At 42.2% G+C, this 15,272-nt stretch overlaps 3 protein-coding genes across 4 annotated transcripts in view; 2 read left to right on the top strand and 1 right to left on the bottom strand.

Moving 5' to 3' along the window:
• The window catches only part of racgap1 (Rac GTPase activating protein 1), a 7,320-nt gene extending 308 nt beyond the window's left edge, over window positions 1–7,012 (top strand). The window contains exons 2-18 of one of the 2 annotated variants that reach the window (XR_012965127.1): window positions 205–320; window positions 432–634; window positions 749–891; window positions 1,132–1,201; window positions 1,305–1,358; window positions 1,465–1,539; window positions 1,931–2,048; window positions 2,316–2,458; window positions 3,133–3,297; window positions 3,425–3,520; window positions 3,953–4,151; window positions 4,291–4,396; window positions 4,567–4,699; window positions 5,012–5,138; window positions 5,283–5,382; window positions 5,545–5,677; window positions 5,923–7,012. Coding sequence is in view for 1 of the 2 variants with exons in the window: in XM_076166879.1 (XP_076022994.1) it covers window positions 236–320; window positions 432–634; window positions 749–891; window positions 1,132–1,201; window positions 1,305–1,358; window positions 1,465–1,539; window positions 1,931–2,048; window positions 2,316–2,458; window positions 3,133–3,297; window positions 3,425–3,520; window positions 3,953–4,151; window positions 4,291–4,396; window positions 4,567–4,699; window positions 5,012–5,138; window positions 5,283–5,382; window positions 5,545–5,620 (1,893 nt within the window). In the remaining variant the exon portion in view is untranslated. Of the gene's footprint in view, window positions 1–204; window positions 321–431; window positions 635–748; window positions 892–1,131; window positions 1,202–1,304; window positions 1,359–1,464; window positions 1,540–1,930; window positions 2,049–2,315; window positions 2,459–3,132; window positions 3,298–3,424; window positions 3,521–3,952; window positions 4,152–4,290; window positions 4,397–4,566; window positions 4,700–5,011; window positions 5,139–5,282; window positions 5,383–5,544 lie in introns of both variants that reach the window. The other variant, XM_076166879.1, reaches the window with a different exon arrangement.
• On the bottom strand, window positions 6,767–9,477 carry LOC143013308 (uncharacterized). Its single transcript, XM_076166882.1, has 5 exons — window positions 9,262–9,477; window positions 8,077–8,182; window positions 7,696–7,802; window positions 7,301–7,473; window positions 6,767–7,208 (listed from the first exon to the last, which is right to left on the bottom strand). Exons 1-5 carry the CDS (start codon window positions 9,416–9,418, stop codon window positions 6,930–6,932), a joined length of 822 nt encoding a protein of 273 aa, XP_076022997.1. The 5' UTR covers window positions 9,419–9,477; the 3' UTR covers window positions 6,767–6,929.
• bin2a (bridging integrator 2a) lies at window positions 8,227–13,680 on the top strand. Its single transcript, XM_076166881.1, has 13 exons — window positions 8,227–8,453; window positions 9,943–10,057; window positions 10,152–10,232; window positions 10,494–10,548; window positions 10,674–10,768; window positions 10,934–11,029; window positions 11,138–11,245; window positions 11,329–11,414; window positions 11,502–11,577; window positions 11,664–11,746; window positions 12,111–12,720; window positions 12,800–12,878; window positions 12,981–13,680. Exons 2-12 carry the CDS (start codon window positions 9,974–9,976, stop codon window positions 12,851–12,853), a joined length of 1,428 nt encoding a protein of 475 aa, XP_076022996.1. The 5' UTR covers window positions 8,227–8,453; window positions 9,943–9,973; the 3' UTR covers window positions 12,854–12,878; window positions 12,981–13,680.
• Window positions 13,681–15,272: the final 1,592 nt, after the last annotated feature.

Genomic DNA, 15,272 nt, shown 5'->3' with positions numbered 1-15,272 from the left:
GATTAACCTTCAGTGGCTCTCGAGTAATTTATTTACTAACTTTGATACTTTGTCGAGCCTTTAGTTTGTTCATTGAAACAAATTGTCTGTAAACACCATATTTACGAGCCATTTCCTCTTTGTTGTTTGCCAGTAAAGTAGAAGATAAACGACGTTGTTTTGTAAAAATGTTCTCTTTCTAATTTATACTACATCTTATTTAAGGGTATTTCAAATCTAAACGTGATAGAAGACAATGGAGACCGCTATGCTCAACCTCCACGGCCTGTATGACAAGATGAGGACACACATTGAGGTTCTCAATGAGAACATCGAACCCAGTAAGTATTTGTATTGTTTGTGTTTTGCAGTCGAATCCATCATTGATCAGATTCCCGTCACACACACACACACACACACACCTCTCACATTTCCCTGTGCATCTTTTTCAGAATTCATTCAGATGGCACAAAACTTTGATGACTCCCGTCGCAAGTGGCTCAGGACGGAGCAGGAGCTGGGTTCTTGTAAAGAGATCCTCACCAAAGCAGAGACGGAGAGGGGAGCTCTGGAGGTCAAGCTGAAACATGCACGCAATCAAGTGGATGTGGAGATCCGCCGCAGACAGAAGGCCGAGGACGAGTGCGACAAGTTGGTACGTTGGATCAAACCATCATCGGCTCTTGTCCACCGAGACTTCTTGATGAACCCAGGCTAAATGTTACTTTGATTAGGTTCTCACTTCGTCCTTTTTGTTTCTATCATGAAGGACCGTCAACTCCAATTGATTCGAGAGCTGCTGACCAGTGAAGCATCCAGTAACAGCATCCAGCTGAGTGCAGAGCAGCGTTCAGCTCTGGCTTTTCTAAACCCAAATACCAACACACCAACCAACCTGAACGTCAGCCGAAGGTACGGTACTAAATCATTTAGTATTTCTGATCCTGTTTTCAGTGGTCTCTATGTGCTCTATATTGGAGGTGTGAACCAGAATATACAATACTGCACCAGCATGTAATACACAAGGGTTTGCTGCAAAATAATATTGAATTCACAAGTAAACCTCTACAAAAGGACCTTGTTGTTGTCATGATGTAACAATGTGCTGTTAACGACCCAAACACATACTGTATTTGCATGTGCTTCTCGTAGACTGACGACCATAGACGAGTCTGCCTCCATCTTGTCAGACATCAGCTTCGACAAAACGGATGACTCCCTTGTAAGTATTTACCCTTTCTGCATCATCTAGAAGTTCACTACTAATCCACACTATTATTCCACAAAGCTTTGAATGTGACTCTGGACTGTTTGATCTCTGACAGGTGTGGGACTCTTCTCACGTAAGGACAGTGCGCATGAAGAAACGGGAAAAGAGGGTATGTTGAGTCTCTATGTAGTTCTTCTCTCCCATGACGTTTCATTTTGCAGGAATGGTTGTGTGTTTATCCGGAGCTATAAGTCGCCGCCTGTGTTTGATTTCAGCGCTCATCTAGACACGTTGATGGTCCACCGACTGCCTCCAAAAGATCTCGATCCACAGGGAAAGTTTCAGCGATGGTAAATATGCCTCTTTACTTCTCTCTGAATGAAATGTATTGATGTTTGAAGCTTTACACTAAAGGCTTTATTGGCAATTTGAAATGCAGTCAGGAGCCTTTTTTCCCCTGTGAAACACTCAGTGGGAGTTTAACAAAAATATATGGCGTTCAAACAAATATTCCAAATGTATATTGAAGGGGGGAAATCAATTCATTAATTCCAAGTTTAGTGTGTGTGAAAGATTTATAAAGATGAGCATGAAGGAATATAACATCCATACACAACAGGGTTAACCATTCTTGAGGACTATTGATTTAAGTTTTACTTCTATTATGAAAATATACAAATTATTTAAGCGTCTGCTTAGTGGGATTTAGCTTGACTGGCTGCTTTTATTTCTTTGTGACAGGGAAATGAGAGCCTTGTGGCCAAGACCACCGTGACGGTGCCTGCAGACGGAGGACCCGTTGAAGCGGTCTCCACTATTGAGGCCGTTCCTTATTGGACACGCAGCAGAAGACAGACAGGTGAGATTCCTCTTACAAGTGTAATATTGATCCTTTTGCTACTCCTGGTTCCTTTTCTTCATGAACTGGTGAGTCATGTATGTTAAACAGAGTCGTGATGCGATGTTATAGTAACGGCTTTTTCAAGCAACTGATGGGGTTGTTTTTAGCGGACTGCTAGGTTGAGCCTCCCAGTGCAGCAGCTGTGATTCAGTATTGTATTGTATTTCCCGGTGAGTCCTGAAAGGCAACGTACACACCGTTAAAATCTTTGCTCTCTTTGTTCAGCTGCGATGGAGTGGGACTCTGAATCCGTCAACTCTGTGGATATCTTCAAACCACCTGGCAACGTCGAAGCAGAGACGAGAGCTCAGCCCAGCACGCCGCAGAGCAACAGGGGCATCCGCCTTCACGACTTTGTCTCCAAAACTGTAAGTGCCTCGTGTGCGAGAGGCTCAGCCGCAGAGTTCACCCATCACACCGGAAAAAGCATCACCAGTCTCTCCTGATCAAATGAGAAATATCGAGGATTCGGAGTTTCAGCTTCTCAACACAACCCAAGGAAATGTAAACACGGCCCTCCTAAAACAATTACTACAGTCCGTTTATTTACATTGCTATAATGACGTCATCCAAATGCCGAACATTTGAAAAGAATGTTTAAAGGAATATATTCATGTAAATCATCTTTTGCAGTGAAAAAGGAGAGCGTTCCAACCATGAAATCTAAACGTATAACGGAAGTGCAAGGCCGTGGAACTGTTGAATGTAAATGAATGTTACTGTGTTAATGCTATAGTAAATCTGACTTCTTATGCTTTTTTTGGGTGCATTCATCACACCGGCGTAAGTCATTCTTTGCATAAAAGATATGCAGAGTCTTTCTCATCCATACCATCAGCATAATCAGTTTAATTTTCAGGGTCAACACCTGCAGCACATAGTCGGGCTTTTAATAGAACGGTTAAATCTTTCCTCACATCTCCTTTCATAATGTGTTTATTCCCAGAAACGCTCCGTGAGGTTTTAATGGTATTTAGAATCTCTCTCTAGATCGGGAGCTTGATTAGCCACTTACCTTCGAGTACGTCTTCATCTGTTGCAGGTCATTAAGCCAGAGTCCTGCGTGCCGTGCGGGAAAAGGATCACCTTTGGGAAGATTTCACTCCGGTGCCGTGACTGCAGGGTGGTCACGCACCCCGAGTGTCGCGAGCGTTGCCCCCTGCCGTGCATTCCCAACGTGGTAGGCACGCCGGTCCGAATTGGACAGGTATGTCAGACAAATTGTCTCGGGTTCTTTTACGGCTTTATGTGCACCGTCCGTTCCTTCTTTGTATTTCAAGCCTGGGTCGTGTCAGGTCTGTGTAATAACCCCCCACGTCTGGTTTGGTTCGCAGGGAATGCTTTCAGACTACGTCCCGAACACGGCACCTATGATTCCTCCACTCGTGGTCCATTGCATCAGTGAGATTGAGCAGAGAGGGCTGCACGAGGTGAGCGCCCGTCTGTAAAGAAATGTGAATCACCCACGGACAGCCTCGGGTCCTAATTAGGAGTTATGACTCAGCTTTACGCCCGGACACAGAGCTGGAACTATAACTGCACCATGAAGTCAGTAATTACATAGTGGAAAATTAGTCATCTTTCAAAAAATACTCTTGATTGTTGTATAACTGCACTGTTGTTCGTTTTCGCCGCTTTGTTCTTTTCCTTGTGAGATGTTTTACCTCTCTGAAACATCTGTGCCACTTGTGCTGCCTCTACTGTCAAAGACACTTATAAACTCATATCCTCTGTCTTCATGGGTCTAAAGAGTAACCCGTTTAGTGTCGACCTTGTTTTGTCGCTTCACCACAGTAAAGTATAAAGATGGTGGCCTGCTCAATGAAGGAATTTTAGAATGATACGTATTTATTGGCTTGCAGACCGGTCTGTACCGTCTGTCTGGAGCCGATCGCACAGTGAAGGAGCTGAAGGAGAAGTACCTCCGCGGGAAAACCGTTCCCGTGCTCAGCAAGGTGGACGATATCCACGCCATCACCGGCCTCCTCAAGGACTTCCTGAGGAACCTCAAGGAGCCCCTTCTCTCCTTTCGCCTGAACTGCGCCTTCATGGAGGCCGCAGGTATGTCGGCGGAGTGCAGTTTTAGTTGGGCGGGAAATTGCCGAAACTAAATTGGGTAGAGATTGATCTTGGTGCTAAAGCGCTCATCAGCATGGTTTCCTGCTGCCCGCTGAAGACTGGTTTGTTCTGTTTTCTTCAGAAGTTTCAGACGATGACAACAGCATCGCTCTGATCTACCAAACCATCGGTGACCTGCCACATCCCAACAGAGACACTCTGGCCTTCCTAGTCCTTCACCTTCAGAGGTCAGTGGCAGCTCTGCTACACAAAACACTTTTATATCTTCATTCAGATGTATGCCTGACATTCCTTTGATTACCAGGGAATTTTGATTTGATCCAAGATTCCAACAATGAAAAGCTTATATTTCACATCTATTAAAGAGAGAGAATTTTATCTACTAATAAACTTCCAGGGTTGCTGACAGTTTGGACACCAAGATGGACATCAGTAACCTGGCTCGAGTGTTTGGCCCGACCATCGTGGGTCACGCAGTTCCCAACCCGGAACCCATGATGATCCTCCATGACACAAAGCGTCAGCCCAAGGTAGGACCGTGCAATTTTGAAACGATTAAATCTCGCAGTTTTAGTTTAGTCGTCAGTTATGCTTGCGCACAAAAAGAAACTCACAATTCCAAAAGTGTGAGCTGCAGTAACTGAGATGTAAAACGTATTCTAGCATGTTGATTGCAATTGGTAGTCGCACATGTTCGATCAAATACGTTGTCTTTTAAGCCCATTTCCAGAATGAGGAATGCCCGAGGCAGCTTCCTCTTAAGATAGTAACTCTGTGAACTAGATGAGGCAATACACTGAAATACCATTTGCCGTAACGTTTGCTTATCTGGCTCTTTTCAGGTTGTCGAGCGCCTGTTGTCCCTGCCGGCAGATTACTGGGGCCAATTTGTGATGGTGGAAAACAGGCTGACCAACTCGCGTCAGCTGGTCATCGAGAACGTTAACTGCTATGCCACCCCTGAGAGAGGTAAAGGGTTACGTAAACGGTTACTCACCAGCGTTGTGTGTGTGAGTCCGGGGGCACTCGGCAGCGCCATGATCGAGCCTGAGAAGTGCGTTTTGTAGCCAATGGAGTTTGTAATGTTGACTGTGTGTGTTTGTATCGCTGCAGTGAGTATGCTGGGACCGCTGACTACTCCAGAGCAACAGCTCAATAAAACGCCCTCCTCCAGCTCGCTCTCTCAGCGCATGAGGTCCACCCTGACACCCAGGTAAACACACACAGGGACAGTCCCTCCTGCTCTGCTTTAACATTAACATTGGACTCCTTCCAGGCTTTCACTCAAGTTAATCTCTTATATTTCTCATTATCTTTTATTGAGTACATTTTGATGACTGTGACTAAATGTGACAATGTCCATTCCCTGTTGCAGATTTGGAGGGAAGAGCAAATCAGCCGTGGGTTTCCCTCACCAGGGGAAATTCTTTTCTTCTCCCCTCCTTAAATAAGCAGGGACGGCTAGAATTCAGCAAATTCGTTTAACATTTCTGCATTTCATGTTTACGGTACTGTTTTTCCAGCAGCTTCATTTAGTCTTCCGCCTTTTTTTTATGTATTTTGATGTTGTTAATGTTTAAAAATGTTTTTTAATGGTAGATTTTCATTCTATGCACACTTACCAGTGTCTTCAGACGGCATTTGCCAACATGACTGTCTTGTTGAACAACTTAACATATGACACGGTTTGGATTCTTTTTGTGAAATGTGTCCGTGTTGATGAGAAATTTTCATTTTTTATTTCTTTCTGCAGTTTTTCAACTCATGTATCACTCAGAAGTTGGAGAATTGATTCCTTGGCATTTCATTCGAGGCTGTAACTTCATGTATGGCTGTGATGTAATCTTTTAGTTTTGTTGCTTCAAATGTTTATTTAGTCTGATTGATGGCAATTATACTTCACGATTGAATTTTTGTTGTCTTCATGCCTGCTGTAAATTAATTGCACATGCTTCTTTTCATAACCCATAACAACAAGTTGTAGCAAAGATCTTCAAGTTAGATAAGAACGTACTTTATTTATCCTGAGGGAAATTCTTGAGCAGGCAGTGAGAAGAAGTTAGTCTCAGTCCAATAATCTCAGTGATCTAAGGCAGGCATGAATGGATTTGATTCAATTTGTAAGTCATGTCTTTAAGGGAAAAGAGTGGTTGATTTTCACATGTTGTATTGTACAAGCTACACTGCCAGTGGTCCTAATGAACAGTCAGGGATACAGCCTCTTATCTCAGCTTTGTCACGTCATTTAGATCCTTTGAATGACTTGTCTATTGCTCTGTGTAATGTTGTATAGTGGGAAGTTGCTAATGCAGCTGATCTAGGCAAAAGGCAATTACTTTGTAAGATTTGCCAGTTTGGAAATTGTGGCATTATGTTGGCACCCATTTTGTGCATGAACATTTTATCAGTGTAAATTTATGAAATACATTTCTAACACTACACACAAGTGTCTGAGGTCTCTGCTTTGCTGGTCTCTTTCCAAACATCACATCAACAGGCCTGTTTCCTGTTGGGAGCTCAAGGATCAAGTTAAATATGCTGGTTGTCAAATCCTTAAATTAATTCACAACACACCGATCTCACAAACCTCTGGTTTATTTAAACCTGAAACAGCTATGATGTGACAGAAAATTACTTACTAAATCATTTTAATCATGAAAAGAGATACAAAATACATGGACCCTATTGTCTTTGTATGAGGTAGTTATCTGGGGGAAAAAAATCTGATGTTCTGTATGTTCACATGTCCTTACATGAACATCAAAATTTTGGCCATGGCCAGAGTAGAGGAGTGTTCTTAATGTAGTCCTGGAAAGTTGGATCAGATCCCCACTTCTTCATGGCTTGTTTCTCTAAAATGGGGATCCCACTGACATGGCGCAGCAGGAACCAGACAAAGAGCGGCGACACCACACTCAAGTACTGGGGCCCCTGCATCACCGAAGAGGCCGACAGCCAGAGACCTGACCACTGCAGAATCTCTCCTAAATAGTTTGGGTGTCGGCTGTAAGCCCACAGGCCACTGCGGATGAACTTTCCCTGGAAAAACAACATCCTGTCACAATGTAGTTCCACTCAATCAATGCATTAATGGAGTTTCAGGCGGAATATTGTGATGTCTGGCAACTTACAGCATTATCTGGGTCAGTCTTGAAAAGCCATTTCTGTTGATCAGCAATAGCCTCTGTCGCGAAGCCAAGACCCCATACAGCCCAGCCAAGATAGTCCCTCGTTCCCAGAGTAGCATCTCCCTTGTCGATGTTAAGCATCAGGGTGGGCAGGAGGGTCATAAATACCCACAAAGCTGAGGGGAGGGGAAAGATTCACCACTTAGCCTTCCTTTAACATGTCCACACCATCCACTGAAAATAGGAGTCCAATGCAACTTGAAAATGCATATAAAAGAGCCAGAGAACAGACATTGATTTATATGGGCCCTGGATTGCCTTCAAAAGGCAATGAATTGCTCAAGGACTATGGTAATGTGTGACTGGGCATGGATGGTGCTCGTGCCACCCTTATGTACCTTGAATAGTCCAGTATACAAAGAACGTCCCTGGGCTGTCTCTGACATGGTTGAACCTGCGATCGTGGCCGTCCTTCAAGATTCGCATGAAGAGGAATGTTCCCAGTCTGCAGGAAGAGCACAGTTAACACCAGTTGATATTAACTAGCGCATTATTCATTAACCTGACTGAAGCTTTCACATTCATTACTTCCACCTTCACTGACTTAGCCAAGGACCCTCCCTAATGGAACTTTCACCAAACCCTGTGAATGTTGATCTTAAAAAAAGAGGATATTAAAAGGAAGAACTTTTGCATTCCTCTGCTGGAGTTCTACGGAGATCTTTGCATGGGGTCAACAGGTCGATGATCCTGGGGTGGGGGGGCAACTCTTTGCTTACCTGAATCCCCATGCTGTCACCAACCCAGTCTGCACTTTTTGACGAACGTGATTGGCTCCTCCCCACATACGACTCAGGTGAGCAAGTAGTACAAATGTGCCAGATCCTGCAAAAAGGTGATAAGCTGTGACACTGGATTCTACATATGCCTCTCTGAACATGGTGCATGCTTTAACGATAACTACTGTGCTTGCTGCAAAGTAAGGCGTGCTCAATAAATCTTTTACTCAGGGATCTGCAGACAATTGGTTCCAAAGTTCAAGGGTAAATCATTCAGGAGAACAGAGCTGAGAGTCGAAAACCAGAAGAGGACAGGTTAGAAGAGGAGCGCCAAGGTGATTCATTCGGGAAATTGAGAATAATTTGGCGTCTAAAAGGTAAGCAACTCAATTCTACATGGTAATATTACAAATAATTTCATTATTGGCTGAACTTTGACCGAATGACATCTTAATCTAACACGGAAATATTTCCACAAATCTTCAACTTTCTAATTCCTTATAGGCCTGCTATGTTGGTTCATAACTCCTCATAGTGTCAAACCGGTCCACTTATTACTGCTCAAAAGAGGTAGTGGTCATCAAACAGTCAATGACACTTAGGTTAATAGCATAAGATCAATCTATAACTTCAGCAGAGCAAAGTCATCGATCAATCTTGTGTCAAGAATTTGCGCATTACAATACAAGCAGGTAATCTGATACCAGTAATTACATCATGATTTACTTCTAAAATCCTTTGTAATGTGTAAATGAATGAGCTCATACTGTGTTTGTAGATATGTGAGTAAAGCAGAGGTGATTTTGGGGGTAAGAGGACCTCAGAAGTCGTTGCAGCGCCCCTGCTGGCACTTCCGAGGCGGTGGCGCGTTCAAGTTTCATAAGCTGATTGCAATTGCCTGCAGCTTCTTAAGCACAGAAGGAGGAGCTCTTAGGCTGTTTCACAACAATCCTGCTTTTGATAACACTGGTTTTGTTATAGTAACACTTAACACCTTAACGATTATTTGAAAACACATAAATTTATATAGAACACAACGCAGCAGTCGATTTACGTGTTGAACTATTTTCCGTCCCAAATGCGAGTCAGTTTACTATCTCGTAACCGGGTTTACAGCAAAAATAGGACAAACTGGTAAACACGTGGCCATAGATGTAGATTTGCAGAGAAAACGTGTTATATTACCTGCCAAATCATAAAACTTCTCGGTCTTGAAGGCTGCAGCTACAGCCCAGCCGGCCCACTGGATGCCCAGATCGGCGATGGCACATTTCAACATAGTGTTCCCCATGATGAGCTCCTGCAGTGCAACCAGCAGCTGATCAAACTGCTTCCAGATCATTCAACCACTCCTTCGAAAAAATATCATAAACAGTCTGGACAAAGTTCACCCGCTGACATAATGCGAGTGGGCGTGACTTAACATGGAGCATGTGGGTGTTGTAGTCCATAGAGGGACAATCAAAGGTTCCCAAACTACATTACTGGGGCTTCTGATCTGTCACCAACTCCTCTATATGTCTGGTGCAACATCTTCATCTTCACTTTATTGTCAATTCTTGCCTGATCTCCTCATATACATTTGCCCTCCTTGGTGCTTTCATCAATTTGTCTTGGATTTCCCTCGGTTACCAAATCACTCTCCTCCTCTGGGTTGCAGTTATTGAATTAAAATGTGTTTTTTTTCTGTAAATGCTGCATTGTTTCCTTTATTCTGACAGCAATTAGAAACATTTATTTGAAATCAAATAGAGCAGGCCTCTACATTCCCCCTGCTATTTTCAGGCGATGTAATAAAAGTGTTACGTCAGGTTGTCAGCAATGTTTAAAAAAAAAAAATTGTATTCTCCTTTTCCTTTATCTCAGGGAGAAAGACAGAAAAGAGAGAGAGCACAATATGGCAGAGAGCAATAGTCCTAAAAGCGGTGCGGGGGACTTTGCTAAGAAAGTGCAAAGACGGCTGAGTCGAGGGAAGGAAAAGGTAACAGTCTGCAAATTCTTTATCCCAAATGGCAACAGAAGAACTATTACTCCTTTAATTGCTGTTGCTGTGTGTTGTGCACCTTTTTCTCTAGGTACTGCAACGGCTGGGAAAGACTGTGGAGACCAGAGATGAACACCTTGATCTATGTCTCCAGCAGTTTAATGACCAACAGGTAATAACTTTAACAAAAACAAAAAAAAGTATGGAGTTACTTCTGCGTGTTTGTTTGGAAAGTAAAAAAAAGCTTGAAATAGCTTGAACAAATAAGAAAAGGCTTTAGATAATAAAAAAGACATTGTGGCTGAATAGAGACTATAAAACATCCTCTCAGTGTGTGTTTTATGCGTTGCTTAGTCAGTAATGTTATGACTGCACTCAACAAGTCATGCATAGGTGTAATAAATCAATAATATAAGCCTGTGTCTATTTGCAGATTGATGGGATGAGAATGTACAAGGATCTGAAGAACTACCTGAGTGCAGTCAGAGGTGAAAACGCATTTACTTGTAGATGCTGCAAATGTGTGAATTGTGTTTTCTGCAAGTATCATGCGTCTACATCTCATGACATCACAGCACAAGCAGAGGATTTTGCTTCCGTTTATCTTTTACAGACATGCGTGACGCTTCAAGACGCCTTTCCCAGTCTCTGTTTGATGCATATGAAACCAACTGGGCTGGAGAGGAAGACTTGGGAGCCATTGTTGAGGTCAGATTTAATAGGATAATCGGTGCGAGTGCAAACCTGTAATACATTTTGGTTTAACAATGATGTTAAACATGGACATTCATACATTGCCAGGGGCTGAAACACTTTCTCCTCCCCCTCTTCTTAAATAATTAATCCAATGTTTTTGCTGCTTCTTTTAATAAGGGCGAGGACCTCCTGTGGAATGACTTTGAGGTGAAGCTATTAGACCAGTCCTTGCGCACCATGGAGTCGTATGTGGGCCAGTTCCCTGATGTCAGGGTAAGGCACAAGCAAACAAATATAAATGCAAATAGCCACACAGGCCTGAGCACACACTCAAAGCAAACAGAGACATTTGTGGATCCTGCTTTTTTTTTCCCAACACAGGAGAAAGTTTCCAAGAGGGGACGGAAATTGATTGACTATGACTCTTCCCGTCACCACCTGGAGGCAATGCAGACTGCTAAGAAAAGGGATGATATCAAAATTAACAAGGTATTTAAAAATGACGCAGAAGTTCTCCTCACTAGTTCTACTCCAGTCGTGATTATTTCAATTGCAGGTTTTCTATTCTGCAGGCAGAGGAGGACATGAATGTTGCCAGACATGTCTATGAGGGCATCAACAATGAACTCAAAGAGGAACTCCCTTTTCTCTATGAAAGGTGTGAATATTATATACTTTTCACTGCCAGATAGATGTCAAAGTAGTTAAGTGATATATGGTTATTGATGATGTTTTTCTTTTAAAGCCGTATTGGGTGCTATGTGTCCATCTTCTCAGCTGTGTCAACTTTACGAGACACCTTCTTTAAGGAAATGAGCACGGTATGTCTCTTTAAGTGCTGGCTGAGCATCCAAATTCAGTTTGAAACATCAGATTTGCTGTTATTAACTAATCCTCTCCTTTTTAGCTCAACGGCGATTTAGACAATGTGATAAAGGATCTGCAAGCTCAGCATCCAGACAAGATGTTCACAGTGAGGGGATTGCATCGGTTAGTTCCTTGTTTTTGCTTTGAGGCTTTTTGTCTTAATGCTTGTCAATTTAAAGGGATATTTCTCCACAAAATGACATTTCAGTCTTTAGCTTCTCGGTCTTGGTAAGGTAACAGGATGACCAAACACCACTTGTGCCTTCATCTCATTTGGCAGCTCCAAAAGTGCAATCTATCATATTGTTATTGAGTCTAACAATCATGCAGGTTTACTACAGTTTTCCTCATTGGGAGGCTCTAGTTACTCTACAGCTTTGAGTCTAATCTTCAACCAGGATGCTTTCCAGTACACTGCATTTTTAGATTAGATTTTAGATTGTAAAAATTTCTACCACAACTATTAAAATGTATACGACCCTTTCAGGTATGGCTCCCTCAAAAGACGAACTCTGTCGCCGAGGTCATGGAAGGCCAGCTTTTCTGAATTTCACAAAAACTATAGTCCCAGGCCTTCGCAGAGGTTTAGTTTTAGGTCCCCTGACAAAAGTCGCCATGGCACTCTGTCCAGAGACAGCAGCACTCTTGCAGTCTCACCACCATCAGAGATCTCCTCCTCAGAGATCGAGGATCTGGATGTAGGATCAACCGAAAGTGAATTCCATCCATCCACTGCAGAAGAAAATGGGGGTGCAACAGCGACGACTGGGGATGAGCTGAAATTGAAGGGTGATATCACTCAAATGGAAGAAGATGAGTCTAAGCCAGAACCTCCTGCTGACCAACATGCTACCACCTCTGATAGTATAGGAGATGTTGAGAAAAGTCCACCTAGTGAGAGCAGCTCAGAAGAGAATAAGTCATGTGATTCAGAGAGTTTGGAGCTCCAGCTGTCTGCAGTAGAAAACAGCCCTCTGCATATTGAGGAAGAGGATGACAGTCCAGTAGTCCTGGACACCCCTCGATCAAATGGACTGGAGAATGGAGAAGTCCCTGGGTTTGATCCCGACAATAAAGAGCTTAGCGTCCCTCAGAAGGTGAGTCATAAGTCTCATAAGTGATCACCGGTGAGACCTGACCGCCTTATTTTACATCATTTCTCCTTCATTTGTCCAGGAGGCCCCTGCAGTAAAACAAGCGACCCCAGACTCAAAAAGCACCACTGTGTAATGCAACAAATAGATTTAAATACAAGGTTTGTCACATTTTGCCCCATTATCCCTCTTCTTTTTCTCTTGTGTATGTATTTAACTAAGCTTTTCGTGAACCTGTTTCTGCCCTGTGTTGACTTTAACAGAAGAGATGATGGAAGTCAGCAGCTGCACTGGAAAAACGTGGGGACAGAGCTACAGTTGGTGTTGCTAGAATGCAGGCAATGACAGCTACTGCACTCACTTGTCGCAGTTGGATTCCTCTCAAAATGTATCTTTTGTTGAAATCAACTGTACATACCGAACATGTTAGTTATTATTAATTATCATTTTGAAAATTGCAAAGTCCATTGAATGGGGGTTGATCATGTCAGCTCCATAATTTGAGTTGGCAAGTCTTAATCAGTGTAAATAGTTTGTGTCCAGTGTTTCACATTACATGCATGTATGGATGTTTAAACAGATGAATTGTGCTTTAGTCTCTGATTCTGAGCTGCGCTACACTCTCATTTCGCCATTGAACAAAACACTGGAGCTAAACAAAACAAACCAAGAGTCTTGGTGCTTTTATTTTATTTCTTCTATATTCTTTAACTTCAAATTTGATTTATTTTTGACTTAATTATATGTCTGATTCCTTGTACACAAAGAATGTGAGCAGTCGGTTGTGTATGCAGACTGCAGAGTGTTGCCTCATCCTGATTCCAAATGTATGTATCATGTTTATACAATTATATAACAAATATAACTTTTTGGGTGATTTGTATAAATCGAGCTTACCAAGACAGCTAAAGAATGATCATTAAACACACTATAAAATATATTAAATAGTGCATCTACTGTAAACTCTTTGTCAACAGTGTGGTTGCTTTTTGTGGGTGGGAACGTAAAAAGGAGAGATTAAAAACAAGAGCTCCCACTCGACAATCTTTCATGTGCTTCAAATTTCAACTAGCAATGATCTTAAAATTACAAAAAAATAAAAGTAAAAATGAAAAAAAACCCAAGGAAAAAAAATGGTTTGTCAGAACTAGTTTAGAGATTATTCTATACTCGATTAGCTATGGCAGTACACAATGTTCTGCAACCTTCACGTCAATCAGAAAGATGGCAGTAAATGCGCCTCAGAAACAATTAATTGTTTTCTTTAGTATGAAACGTACGTAACCTGGGTCAATTTACAGTACTTTAAAATTATATAATTCATTAAAATGTGTATCACCTCCTCTGAGTACTTTAATATCATGTATCACAATAATACAATCTCATATAATTGACTTCCATTTAAATGAGATCGTCGTCCACAAAATGAAGCGTATTCACAGTTAACCTTCATTCCGCGTTTAGAGTACGCAGGGATGTATCTTGTCATTACACGATCTTTGGAGTGCCGCTCCGGTTCTGTTTGGAGGGGGAGGGGAGGAAGGGAGGGGCGGAAATAGAGCGAGCGTGCTGCTGCCTGACTCACGATTCCTCAAAGCAAAAGTTCGCTGCCTTCCAGTTTTTAAACAAGCCTAATAAAGGAGTAATTCGGCGTTTTAAGCATTAATTCTATCCACTCCACTCCCAAACGCTCTTCAAGGTGAAGCTTTGGTGTGTGTCACGGGCCACAGCGCACAGGTAAACGATCACGTAGCATTTGTAAGGAACAATGTCTGAACGTTGGTGTTTAGAGAATGAAACAGTTAAATGGACGAGCTGGCAACGTGATAAATGTCTCGTATCGAGTTTAGCTCTTTGTATTTGGATTAGTGGGCCTGGGTGTTTATTTCCGATGAGAGCAGTGGCTGTAGGTGTTTCTTCACTTTCTTATTCACGTTCTCTTTTCAGTGATCGCGACAAAGAGAGCCAGCAGAGTTGTGAAATATGTTAATGTAGCAAGTAAAACATACAGTGTGCCTTATTAATTAGTTTAAATACTTCTGTTTTAAACAGGGAACTTGTGATTTAAGCATGAATGGCACTCAAGTGAACGGTAAGTGACTTTTGTGTGTTTGCACAAATTGCCGCCATTGAGTGGGGGATAATGTAAATACTGTAAATGAGCCACAGCAGTGTATTTTTAAATTTTCTGTCCAGATCAATGTTACCTTCTTCCATGCTGCCTTTGCTGTTCAGCCATACATTTATCAGACTATATCTGGTGTCCTTAAATGCATCACAACATATGGTTTGAGACATCAGCAAAGGTTTGACTGCTTTGTTTCAGATCCAGCCCTTGATTGTTAGACGACTGTGTAACAACATAATAATTTTCCCTCCTCACTCAGAAACTATGCAGTTACACAAGATAGCTCAGCATGCTTTGCTTACCTTGTCAGATTTTTAACTTGCGTTTGTATATTCAACAGCTTTTTCCGTGAGCCCAGAGGTTACTACAGTGAAAGGTAACGAACTGGCTGCTTTCAAAGTAAATATGAGTATTCTGAAAGTGTGAC

Source organism: Genypterus blacodes, unplaced genomic scaffold (assembly GCF_046128005.1).
Source record: "Genypterus blacodes isolate CSIRO-AG114 ecotype Tasmania unplaced genomic scaffold, CSIRO-AGI_Gbla_v1 ptg000156l_1, whole genome shotgun sequence".
Taxonomy (NCBI): domain Eukaryota; kingdom Metazoa; phylum Chordata; class Actinopteri; order Ophidiiformes; family Ophidiidae; genus Genypterus; species Genypterus blacodes.
The sequence above is the reverse complement of the archived record's forward strand: the minus strand, read 5'-3'. Positions and strand labels throughout refer to the sequence as shown.

Excerpts from the sequence above, each read along its gene's own strand:
- LOC143013308 (XM_076166882.1), bottom strand. The coding sequence starts at position 9,418 with ATGATCTGGAAGCAGTTTGATCAGCTGCTGGTTGCACTGCAGGAGCTC. Across the intron at positions 7,474-7,695 it reads TGTATACTGGACTATTCAAG|CTTTGTGGGTATTTATGACC; the intron begins GTACATAAGGGT and ends CCCTCCCCTCAG. Across the intron at positions 7,209-7,300 it reads AGACTGACCCAGATAATGCT|GGAAAGTTCATCCGCAGTGG; the intron begins GTAAGTTGCCAG and ends TTGTTTTTCCAG.
- bin2a (XM_076166881.1), top strand. The coding sequence starts at position 9,974 with ATGGCAGAGAGCAATAGTCCTAAAAGCGGTGCGGGGGACTTTGCTAAG. Across the intron at positions 10,233-10,493 it reads AGCAGTTTAATGACCAACAG|ATTGATGGGATGAGAATGTA; the intron begins GTAATAACTTTA and ends GTCTATTTGCAG. Across the intron at positions 10,769-10,933 it reads ACTTGGGAGCCATTGTTGAG|GGCGAGGACCTCCTGTGGAA; the intron begins GTCAGATTTAAT and ends TCTTTTAATAAG.